The sequence below is a fragment of the Triplophysa dalaica genome, chromosome 12 (genome assembly GCF_015846415.1).
Source record: "Triplophysa dalaica isolate WHDGS20190420 chromosome 12, ASM1584641v1, whole genome shotgun sequence".
Classification (NCBI taxonomy): Eukaryota; Metazoa; Chordata; class Actinopteri; order Cypriniformes; family Nemacheilidae; genus Triplophysa; species Triplophysa dalaica.
This window is the reverse complement of record NC_079553.1, coordinates 10713727-10726503: the sequence shown is the minus strand read 5'-3', so window position 1 is coordinate 10726503 and position 12777 is coordinate 10713727. Positions and strand designations below refer to the sequence as shown.

At 38.2% G+C, this 12777-nt stretch overlaps 1 protein-coding gene across 1 annotated transcript in view; it reads left to right on the top strand.

Moving 5' to 3' along the window:
* Positions 1-12777, top strand: part of LOC130432651 (dynein axonemal heavy chain 11) — a 73586-nt gene that overhangs the window by 51649 nt on the left and 9160 nt on the right. The window contains exons 66-78 of the mRNA XM_056762126.1: positions 280-402; positions 1675-1879; positions 2788-2952; positions 3081-3221; positions 4635-4805; positions 5247-5369; positions 5827-6020; positions 6201-6349; positions 6734-6861; positions 7802-8029; positions 8192-8383; positions 10794-10913; positions 12202-12444. Of these exons, the coding sequence (XP_056618104.1) occupies positions 280-402; positions 1675-1879; positions 2788-2952; positions 3081-3221; positions 4635-4805; positions 5247-5369; positions 5827-6020; positions 6201-6349; positions 6734-6861; positions 7802-8029; positions 8192-8383; positions 10794-10913; positions 12202-12444 (2182 nt within the window). The remainder of the gene's footprint in view (positions 1-279; positions 403-1674; positions 1880-2787; positions 2953-3080; positions 3222-4634; positions 4806-5246; positions 5370-5826; positions 6021-6200; positions 6350-6733; positions 6862-7801; positions 8030-8191; positions 8384-10793; positions 10914-12201; positions 12445-12777) is intronic.

The following is a 12777-nucleotide window of genomic DNA, read 5'->3' as shown; positions in this document are numbered from 1 at the left end:
TTCATGCATCCCACAAATCTCCATCAACTGCAAGATGCTATCCTTTCAATATGGGCCAACATTTCTAAAGAATGCTTTCAGCACCTTGTTGAATCAATGCCACGTAGAATTAAGGCAGTTCTGAAGGCGAAAGGGGGTCAAACACAGTATAAGTATTGTGTTCCTAATAATCCTTTAGGTGAGTGTACATTTCTATGAAGTCGTGACAAAAGCAAGTATAAAAAAACACAACTACAAACAAGATGTTTATTTCCAGGGTTTGTTTATATTACCTTACAGATATCTGGATGTGATTGAACAGGCTGTGACCTGTGGTGAGGTGGTCCTGATTGAAAACATAAAAGAGACATTGGACCCTCTCCTGGAACCTCTATTAGGAAGACAAACCCTGAAGAAGGGAAGGCAAGTGATTTGTGAAGATCAATCATTAAAGTATGTTTTGTTTGTTTAAAAGCTTTCTAAGGTTAAATTACCAGGGGATTTAGTTTTACTGAATTTTGAAGAAGCCTTTTCCTGTCATGACTCTGTATGAAAACTAGAATGGAAGATGAATTAGTGTTGTGTGATTTGAATAGAGCTGAAGGCAGAGCTATTGATTCTGCACTCACACAAGCTGATAAATGCGCGTTTGTTTGGTCTTTTTCTTTATGTGTCTTGAATACGGATCAGTTGCAAGCAGCCAGAACATTGTGTTTAAATTCGAAGAAAACAAGAGTTTATTTTACTATATTATATATATACTATAATTAATAATTATATTATATTATATTATAGTACAGTTGCATGGGTTTTTAATATTGATATATGCATTTTTATTTTGAATGAATTTTAACTTTTTAACCAAGTTTTTTTTTTTTCAATGCTCAAATGTTAATTTGTGGACCCTCATGTGATGCGCATGTTGAAGACCCTTTACCATTACATCAGTATTTTCACGAGTTTCTCTTTTTCAATATGTTATGTTAATAATTTCTCAGCATAATATATCAAGTATTTTCTTGTGCCTCAGTGACACCTGCATTCTCAATCTTTTGACCCATAACCATGGCCCAATGTTTAATTTGATTACAAGTTTATTCCACCGTCTGACCCGCACTTCAGTCCGTGCCCGTGATTAATCCGGCCCGGCCGCGGCAGCCATGATGGATCTGGTGTGGCTCTCTGGCTGAAGTTCATTAATAATTGGAATGTTGCAGAGTGTGAAGTAATGAATACTAATTATTCCTTTCATGTCTGACGGAGGGGCACGAGCCAATCCATCAGCTGGGACTTTAATTTGGTGAAGTAATGGTTCTATCAATAGTACATTAATTCCATCTTTTGAAGATATAGAGCCGAAGCGGACCCGGATTTTGGCGGGAGAGTTGTTACTGCTGGCTGACAGGCGTCGGGTAATTAGAGCGAAATTAAACGCCACCATGTTTGACCAGACAGGCCTGATTTAATTGAAATGCAGATTGGGATAAATATTGGCTGATGGGAATGTCATCTTTCAGTTTATCTAACGCCTTTTTGCTTGTGGTGGCTATTGGGAGCTGTTGTCATCTTTTTCTGTTTGCTTCATTTAGGCAGTACTGGTGTCTAGTGCGGGTGGAACGCTCTTTCCAGCTCTTAACGTTGATGCAGAGTTTTTCTTTAACCAAGCACCATGTACTCAGTTTGGTTTTCCTTTAGGTACATCAGACTGGGCGACAAAGAGTGTGAATATAACAGCACGTTTCGCCTCATTCTACACACTAAGCAAGCCAACCCGCACTTTCCTCCGGAGCTTCAAGCGCAGACCACACTTATAAACTTCACAGTGACACCTGCTGGTCTGGAGGAGCAGCTCATGGGGGAGGTGGTCACGCATGACAGACCCGACCTGGAGATGATGAAGGTCAGTCTGGATAAAAAGTAGACTTTTGGGTAGAAAGCAGAGTGTATACACTAAAAAGTAGTTAACACTATTTTAGCATTTTACGTTTTATTTACGTTTTAACGCGAAAAAAAATGAGTTTGGCATGGCATTTTGCTGTGCACTGAACCTATTCACTGCTCCATCAATGTTTCATGCCAAATTGCTATATTTCCTTGTTTAAAATGTACTGCATGATGCAGTTCTCTTCCAAACCGCTATAAGCGCGCAACCTGTTTTTAGCCTAAATGCGATATGTCCTCTCGACCAATCAGAATTCATTCGTTAGTGGTATTAAAATGTTATTTTTAAATTATTTGTTTTATGTGGCGGACAATATTGAAACATGAAATTGAAAATATTTCATTTATTTGACTATTTAGTGTGAAACTATTTATTTTATTTGACTGTTATTTATTTCATGCATTTGCATTTATTTGATTTATATTCATTTATAGTATGACTCCCTGATGTCATATGTTGCATTTTCTCTTGTTTGTTTGTTTTTAAAAAGACAAACCATTTTTTTTTCGAAGAAAGGGATGGATTTCTAGCATTTTGAAAAAAAATACAAATAAACTTTGAATTTGTAATCGACAATTTTTTTTCTTCCATTTAACAATCATAGTTTAACATGTTCAGACTGAGTTAACAGACCAATTTAACAGTATAAATTTAATATTAACAAAATGTATGGGTCTAGGTAAAAAAAAAAAACATTTTCATGAAAACTATTAAAATGGATTTATAGAGTTTTGGAAAAGAGCTCTTCATTTGGTTCATTCGGACATAATTTTCGGATTCAGTGTGGATTGTGTCAGGACATCAGATATTTTTCGATCCGTCTCCACTGAATTGTAACATTGCTTGCTGGTCTTTGATTCCTCCAGCTGGAGTTGAGCACTCAACAGAACATGTGTCAGATTGAGCTGAAGAGACTGGAGGATGAGTTGCTGTGCAGACTCACAGCAGCAGAGGGAAACTTTTTGCGAGATACAGCTTTAGTGGAACAACTTGAATACACCAAGAACACGGCCAAACAGATCCACAGCAAAGTAGGATACACACTGACACCCTACCATTGTTTTTGTCTAACAAGACGATCAGATCAATTCTAAACGATATTTACCGGCAGATGCTTATGCTTTAAATGTATTTCACCAATGATGTGCTGTTTCCACAGGCTTTAGAAGCACGAGATAATGAATTGAGGATCAACGAGGCACGAGATCTCTACCGGCCAGCAGCTGAAAGAGCAACTTTGCTGTACTTTACTATAAAAGAACTCCACAACATCAACCCCATGTACCAGTACTCGCTCACGGTAACAGAGTAACCTTAGTTTGTTTACATAATGGGACAGTAACATAAAATAAAATTCTTTCATCATTTCCTGACCCATGTCCTTCCAAAGCTGATCTGTAGAACAGAAAAGAAGATATTTGAAAGAACTTTGATAACCAAACAACAAACTTCCACTGTATGGACTCAAATCCACTGAGACGTTTCTCAAAATATCTTTTGTGTTTCGAGTAAGAAAATGTGTCAAGAATGACATGACATGAGGGTGAATAAATGATAACAGAATTGTTCTTTTTGGGTGAACTCTCCCTTTAATGTAGTTTGCATGTTGATTTAGGTGTATTAAATACGACATTCAACACTATTCAACAATCATCTGTTCATATTACGAGTATCATGATATGTCGAACACCAGTGTTGAGTGTAACTAGTTACTAAGTAATTAGTTACTGTATTTTAATTACTTTTCCCTTGAAAAAGTAAAGCAAGGGATTACTCGTATGTTTTCTGTAATTTAATTACAGTTACTTTTGATGTACTTAAACTAAATACTTTGTGAAATATATGCGTGTGCAATAGTGTAATTGACATCAAAATTCAAAGTCTTACTTTAAAATCTGTGCTCACATTTGTTATACTTTGGTCAGTTAATAATATTATTTATTTGAATGAATTAAATAAGCCGTTTCATGTCTATCCTTGAATCACTTAACTAATCAAGGTCGATGTAGTATATAGAAAGTAATTAGTAATGAGTCACTAAATACTTTTTGGACAGAGTAATTTGGACAGTAATCTAATTACACTATTGAATATGTAATGAGTAACTAGTAATTAATTACTTTTTCAGAGTAACTTACCCAACACTGTCGAACACATTGTTTTTATTAATAATTTTAAATAACATTAATGTTGTACATACAACATACAAAACATACAAAAAATAATTGACTATTTATATGTGTTTAGGTAAAGTTATCATTTTCATTTTATTCTGTGAACTACTACGACTATTTCTCCCAAATTTAAAAATAAGTATGTTTCCTTTTAAATTTATTTGCGAAAAATAAAAACTGGAGAAGCAGGTCAAAATAACTGAAAATATGCTCTGTATTTTTTCAGACCTCAAATACTGCAAAGAAAACTACTTTATATTCACTTTTAAGCAACACAACAGTAATATACAGTAAATTATTTTTTTTATATGCGATAACCTTGATGTTTATCACAGTTTTCGTGTGTCTTGTCATGCTGACACATTGCTGTTGAATGATTTTATCTCACTCCTTAGGTTTGATTTTGTTGAAATTCAGCAGACAGTGGACTGGAATGACCACAAAATGTGGATTCAATGAACATTTAATCCACTGCCGTATAAAGGGTTCATGGAAATGTTGTTTTTAATCTGAATTTTCATTTGTATTTCACATTTAAGGCTTTTAAAAAAGTGTTCCTCAAAGCCCTCGAGAGCGCTCCACCAGATGAAGACGTGTCAGCGCGTGTTTTATCCCTCACCGAGGCCATCACCCATTCAACCCTGCAGTACACCTGCCAAGCGCTCTTCCAGAGGGACCGGCTCACCTTTCTTACCCACACCGCCCTCCAGGTGAGTGGGCCGGACCTCCGTCGGAACAGAAACGCCTCCCATCCACCCACCGCCACCTACTCCCTTCCTCCTCCTGCACTTTGTCATTGGCATCAATCACTCCACTTTTCTGCCTTTACATTAAGTTCCATTAGGGCCTGTCAGTACAGCCAGGTCTGTTCCTATTGATTTAGTCTCACAGCCTGGGCACCCCTCTCCTCAACTGGTCAGCTCTGACAGGAGGGTGGGGCAAAGTGGCAGAATGCAAATACCTGTCAGGACAGCACCTGTTTTCCTCGATGCTGTCAGTCTGCACCAGCCGTCCTTCACAGGTCCACATCAAACAGAGCAAAGCTGTTCTGAGGACCGCTTGTCTGCGTCTGATGGATGGGGACATCTGTATTCAGAGGATCTGAAGTCTAATGTCCCCATTACTTCTGCTCTTCCTCTTTATTCATTTAGATTCTGCTGCAGAGAGGATCTGTTGAGCCTCAGGACCTGGAGCTTCTGTTGCGGTTTCCTGTGGAAGTTTGTGACAGCAGTCCAGTCGGCTTTCTGTCTCCACATGCATGGGGAACCATTAGGGTAATACACCGGCTGTTTCTCTGGACATCACCTTCTGTCATTTATTCAGATGTCATACAGTGCAATCCTTCAAAAAAAGATTTTTTTTATATAAAGCTTGTACAGGTGCTTTATAGGAGTAGTTCATCTTCAAAAATGGAAATTCTGTCATCATTTACACGCCCTCTTGTCATTTAGAACCTGTATGACCTTATTTCTTCCGCAGAACACAAAAGAAGATATTTTGAAGAATGCTGTTAACAGCATTGGTTAAAATAGAAGTGAATGGGGGAATTTTTAGTTACAAACATTTTTCAAAATATCTTCTTTCGTGTACTGCAGGAGAAAGAAAGTCATACCGGTTTGAAATGACAATAGGACAGAAATAAAAGATGACATAATTTTAATTTTCTGGTGAACTACTCCTATAAAAAACTCGTATGAAGAACTTTAAGTGGGTTGTTTGTTGACACTATAGAGCTTGTCCATGCTGGAGGCATTCAGGGGTCTGGACAAGGATGTGGAAGGTTCTGCCAAACGCTGGAGGAAACTGGTCGAGTCGGAATGTCCAGAAAGAGAACGTCTCCCTCTGGACTGGAAGAACAAGACGCCCCTCCAGAGACTCATCATTCTCAGAGCAATTCGGCCTGACAGGATGACCTATGCTCTCAGGTAATGATCATCCGTCAAGACAACCAATAGGTTTCCTTTACCAATACTTGGCTCATTCTGTAAGTTTCCTTGAGCTTTCCTATATCTCAGCTGGTATAACATGGTGCTAGCGACGACACCATAGTCACGGGTTCCATTACCTCAAATTGTTTATTATCAATGTTTTAAACACCATAACAGGAATTTTATTGAGGAGAGTTTGGGCCCCAAGTATGTGGACGTTGGTCGAATGGAGTTTGAAAAGTGTTATGAGCAGTGCGGCCCTTCAACGCCAGCGTTCTTCATCCTGTCTCCTGGAGTTGACCCCATTAAAGATGTAGAAACACTGGGTACAGATAAATCTTTAACTGAAGTTCACCCAAAAATGAAAGTTCGGTCATAATTTACTCACCCGCTTGTCATTGTTTGACTCTCTTTCTTCCTCAGAACACAAAAGAAAATATTTTAAATGGCACCCATTCACTTGCATTGGTTTTGTGTCCATACAATAGAAGTATATGGGTGCCACTTCTGTGTGCTGTTCGGTTACCGACTTTCTTCAAAATATCTTCTTTTGTATTCTGCAGAAGAAAGAAAGTCAAACAGGTTTGAAATGACAAGATGTTGAGTAAATGATCGAAGAATTTTCAATTTTGGGTGAACTGTCACTTACTCCTATACATTTCTGTATAGCATGATCGGTGTTAACATTATGATATGTGTTTTCTTTTTAGGTTTGAAGCTTGGCTTTAGCACAGACATTGGGAACCTACATAATGTGTCCTTAGGTCAAGGGCAAGAGATTGTGGCCGAGAGAGCGCTGAAGACCGCAGCTGAGAGAGGACATTGGGTCATACTACAGGTACAACCCAAAAAAACATTTACCCTTTACAAATGCTATAAAGTGTGCACGATGGAGAAGACTATAAAACAACAAATGTCGAACAAAGAAAAAACTTAAGCATACTCCCAGACTAGTTAAACGTAAAAGGCATCTGGAACAAAAACAATTTGTACTAAAATATCTTAAAATATATTAGAACAATTGTTTTGTCTCAGGATGCACACAAGTAATATGTTTTTTCAAAGTATGTTTCTATAAAATCCAAAAATGACAATTCTGTCATCCTCTATTCACCCTCAGATAGTTCCAATCCTCTATACATTTCTTTGTTCTGCTGAACTGGATTGTCAATCTCACCCCCATTGACTCCCATAGTATTTACTTTCCCTACTATGGCAGTAAATGGTGGAGGAGATCTGACATTCTTCCAAATTTCTTCCTGCATGTTTAGCAAAACAAATAAAATGATTCAGGTTTGAAAGAATCTAAGGGTAATGATGACAGTGAGTTTTTACTTTTGGGTGAAGTATCCCTTTAACTTAGGCCTAGTCCTGGTTATAAGATAACCCCTGTCCGGGGTTCTACCCTATATTAAATGTTGCTGACCCGAAGGTGAAATGTGTAATTTGTGTTCAAGTAGCATCGCCAAACAGAATTCCCCAAAAACGTTGTCCGGAACACTTTCTTGGACTTTTTTCAATTTACAGATTAACTAAACTAAATACACATATGTTCACACCTTTAACATGTACCAAGGATGTCATCATGTGAACTCAACGTTTTTACACTTATTACTAAAGACATTTTTCTTCCCTTCCCTGTACTCATTTTTGTTTAAATGACGGTTTTGTTAATAACGTGAAAATATAACAAAACGGTTGATGATTGACATTATACTACAAAGAAATAATATCATAAAAGCCGCATGTTGTGTATCCGTTAAACACATCTTCTGTAGAACGTTCACCTGCTGGCAGGATGGTTATGTCGTCTGGAGGAGCTGTTGGACATCACAGGTGGTAACGCTCACTCAGACTTCAGAGTGTTTATGAGTGGAGAACCAGCAGCCGGTCCTCATGATCACATCATTCCCTGCAGCATGCTGGAGAACTCACTCAAACTCACCGCTGAGCCGCCCATCGGCCTAAAATCCAGCTTTCACGCGGCTCTCGACAACTTCACACAGGTCTTTACACACTTCTGCAACAATGTCATTCGTTTGAATTTAGAAGATATTGGACCTGTGGGCCCCCAGAATCACTCTTACCCACAAGCAGCCCTGCTGGTAAAAATATAAATATGTTTTTTGAAGGAAATCATATAATTATAATTTTGGTTCACGTTGCAGGATACTCTGGAGCTGTGTTGTCATGAACAGGAGTTTAAAGGCCTGCTCTTCTCGCTCTGTTATTTTCATGCCTGTGTGAGTGAGAGGAGGAGGTTTGGGCCTCAGGGCTGGAATCACAGATACCCGTTCAATAGTGGAGATCTCACCATCTCCAGCAGTGTGCTGTACAACTACCTGGAAACAAATGCTAAAGTAAGAGATTAGAATTTATTACACAGAAAAAAGGACAAAACGGAAGTTTTAAAATAACAATCCAAAAACTCAGGTAGAATGTGTGTGACAATCATTTCAGGCATTTTTTTTATGTTATGTTATGTTAATGTTAAAAGTTTTTAACATGTAAAACTTAGAAACGCTTTTCCTTTTGCATAATATGAATAATGATATTATCATATCCATAAGTAGAAGTTCATGTTTATAAAAACACTCCCAACTTGCAGATCAAATAGCAGATTATTGTACAGAAGAATTAAAGGAATATTTTACTCCAAAATGAAAATTCTTTCATCATTTACATATCCTTGTGTCATTTAAACCTGTATGACTTCTACAGAAAAGGAAACAACATCGGTCCCATTTGGACACACACTCTCAAAATATCTTCTTTTGTGTTCCACAGAAAAAAAGAGTCAAATAAATGTTTTGACTGACATGATAGTGAATAAATTATTACTTCATTTTGTATTTTTGGGAACTATCACTTTAAAGCTCCAGTTTAGCGCCATCTAGTGGTGAGATTGGGAATTGCAAAACCAATGGCTCTCTCCACCCCTCCCCCTTCCAGTTCCAGATTTTTTACAATTTGCACGCGTTGTATTTGAACGAACTCCTCCCGGAGATTTTATCCGATCAACATCATATTCGTGTCATTTTCATCTTAAGGCCTCTGCGAAGCTAAATTGCGGATCTTTTGAGTTTTCGTCGGGAAACGTGACCCTGATGGCCTGCCAAAGTTTAGCCTTCGCCATGGACAGGAAGTTGTTGTTACTCAGGCATAGAATGTCCAACAGGCCCCAGACTTCACACATTTGTTAAAAGACCTGGCCTGAATACAACTACATTGTGAAATTCAGATAAAGTTATAGCGCCACCTGCAGGAAACAGCCACCAAACTATGGTGGCTGACACAAGACAAAGGTGTCATCAAGTTTTTGCGTCTTTGCCGTAGGAAATTAGTATTTATTTAAAGTGCTCAATAGAGCAGTTTGTCCGATTAGGGCTCCTGTAGAAACAACATGGCCACTTCCATGCAAGGGGACCCGCGGTGTATGTAGATAGAAATAACTCATTCTAAAGTAATAAAAAATAACGCTTAGTTATAAAAGGTCTTTATACACCTCCGAAGACAAAGTTATGTGTATTATATTTCATTTCTGTCAATAGATCCTCCAAAAAATAACAAAATTGGACCTTTAATTAAACATCTTTATCAAAAACACAAGCTTTTAAATCATGCAATGGGAATGTAAAAGTGTTATTGTGACTATCCTTTCTACCATTGTCTAACAAACTGAAGAATGTATCAGCATTTGTGTCGGTGCGAATTATACACCCAGACAAAGAATGACAAGCATTTAAAACTGCGGCAGACTTTATCATACCGGCGTTTCATTGACAAACTCTTTTACACCTTGTAAAAGAAGGAATTTTCTCTTTGTGACTGAAAGTTGGCTCATTTCAACACCAGTGCTGTATAATTTCATGCCACAAAGAGAAAAGTCACAGTCTCACTGTATTCATACAATCTCATTGTGTGTTTTTCTCTGCCTGCATTACTCCGGTCACAACCAATTATGTCGACTCTAGATTTTGCCCCTCCCCTCCAAAAGCGAATGTCCTTCATTATGTTAACTAAACAGTAACCTGTATGTGCGTACACCGAGGACTCATTAGGCGGCAAATGAAGCATCATGCTAAATGTAATTACACGCGTTGTGTGTGACACCTTACAACGCTTTATAAGTGATCACTGCAATTATAGCTGATGAAAGACGCAATTTGCCGAACAATACAGGTACAAATGATGGTGAACCTCAGTAGCGTCTGTCATTGGTTAGAAGACACACTCGCTTCTTCTCTGCTTTACAATTACTCATCAAACTGCTGGTTCTAAGGTCAGACGTTAGCCAAACAAAGCATGAGGTCAGAAGAGCTTGACCTTTGCTCGGGTTATAGATTAAGTAGATTGTCTTTTTCTCTTGTATAATATATGAGAGATGAGTATGATGACCTGAGATTCAAATGAAAAGCTCTATTAAATGTCACAGCATGTTTGGCTATTCCAGCAGATCCAATGAAGACACATCTTCAAGTGATAGTTCACCCAAGAATGAACATTTCTTTCATCATTTACTCACTTTCATGTTAATTCAAACCTGTATGACTTGCTTCTGCAGAACACAAAAGAAGATGTTTTGAAGAATGTTGGTTACCAAACACTGGCCCATTGACTTCCATTGCATGGATACGAAAATATTTTTCAAAATATCTAATTTTGTGTTTCCCAGAAAAAGATCAAATACATCCGTGTGTATTAAACACTGATGGATCAGTTCGTAATGGGATTTGGACGTTTTGACAATGGTGTGTTTGTGTTGGTCAGGTACCATGGGAGGACCTGTGTTATCTGTTTGGAGAGATCATATATGGAGGACACATCACAGATGAATGGGACAGGAGACTGTGTCGTACTTATCTCCTGCGGTTCATCAGTCCAAAGATGGTAAAGACATTCAGAACTCTAAAACACTACATTTCACCTTATTTCGTTTTTTTCTTGAACCAAAGTCAGAGAACTAGAGAGAAGTAACGTTGAGGCAAAAGACCCATTTCATCATTTTCAATGCAAACTTCTAGAATTTCGCAAAATAGAATTAACTGCTCAAATAATTCCCAGTCGTGACTGTAATTTATCAATGAAATAACGTGATTTAGTAATGAAATATTATTTGTGAATTATAGCAGAGTAGTGAGTTTTATCATTGAATCTTCAGTAAACGTTCTGTAGCTGTATGGGGCCATCTAGTGGCGAGAATATGCATAACATTACACACATTTTTCCCATTTCCCATTCTTCCCTTGTATATTACATTAGCAATAATAAAAGTTATGCAAATAATTGATCAGAATCAGAATACAAACCTTGGTGGTTGTTTTTAGAGTTTTTTGTTTGTGTGTGCTAGTTGACATCACATCGTTCACACAAAAGTTTAAAACGTGTCTTTACTCCAGTGGCTTTGTTCGGGGTGATTAAGGCGGTTTTCCAGCAGTGGTCAGGCATGCTGCCCAAATGCTTCTTCAGTGAGTCTCATTAGGAGCAGGGATGAGCAGCCATCAATCACAGAGTTTATCTTTAGCCTTTCCACAGAGCTGCATTATTCTCTCCCAGCCCAACACCGGACCTGCTATCGATTACCCACACACACCTTCATCAGTTACTGAGCACTGCTCTGAGTAGAGCTAACACGGAGAAATGTTTGTGTTCATCAGGAAAAAGGGAGCAGAAACGCTCTCCAAAACTCATCTGCCCTGTGTCTCTTTTTTCTAGCAGGGGCAGAACTGAATCGTTCAAGGGCAAATAAGACATGACCAGTGAAGAATAAACTTTTCAACAACTTGACAGTTTGGTCTCATGGTATAGTTTTCATGTAGCATACAGAGCAGTGGTACTCAAAAGATGGGGTCCGGGGCCCCCCAGCTGACTTCAAAGGTTGCCTCAATTTGACCAATGTTTTAAAATTAGCATCGAAATACATAAAAAACAAGATATTTCTCATTATTTGGCTATTTTTTTAAGTGCACATGCAGAGTTTACTCATTTATCGGCTCACAGTTTTAAAACACTAAAATACGAAACATTTCCCTGCACAATGGTTATTATGTATGAATCATCTCATAAAGGATCTAAAGCACTAATCTTCTTAACCGGCCCAGATCCACACAAGACAGACCGGACCTTCCATCAGAAATACTCTGAACTGAACAGCAAAATGACTCTCATTTCTTTCCAGTTTGAGGAGGAGCTCTTTCTTTGTCCCGGCTTCCCGGCTCCTCGTGATTTAGACTTCGTTGGATATCACAGCTATGTGGATGAGAGACTGCCTGTGGAGAGTCCTGGTCTCTATGGTATGCACCCTAACGCTGAGATTGAGTTAATGACAGCCACATCTGATGATCTCTTCAGAACCCTGCTGGAACTTCAGCCCAGAGATTCAACAACAGGAGACGGAATGACGCAATGCATAGAGGAGAAGGTGCTTATAAAACTGTGCAGTACTTACAACAGCGGCTCTCAAACTGGGTGCCGAGGAGGGGGGCACCGATTTTGTACCATTTATGAAATATAGAAATTAAGCATAGATTGTATGCAGTCAACCATCAGAAAAATAAGGAATTGATGTTCCAGCATTGTATAACTAAATGTGTTTTTGGTCTAATTAAAATTCTAAGCGGGGCGCAAAGCGATGCACCTTACAATGTAAACTTTTGACAACCCCTGATGTAACATAATGCACATATCTCTTAGACCAAGCCTTCTACTTAGATTAATGGTTTTCCAAATAATTAATTTATTAATAAAAAGTAAT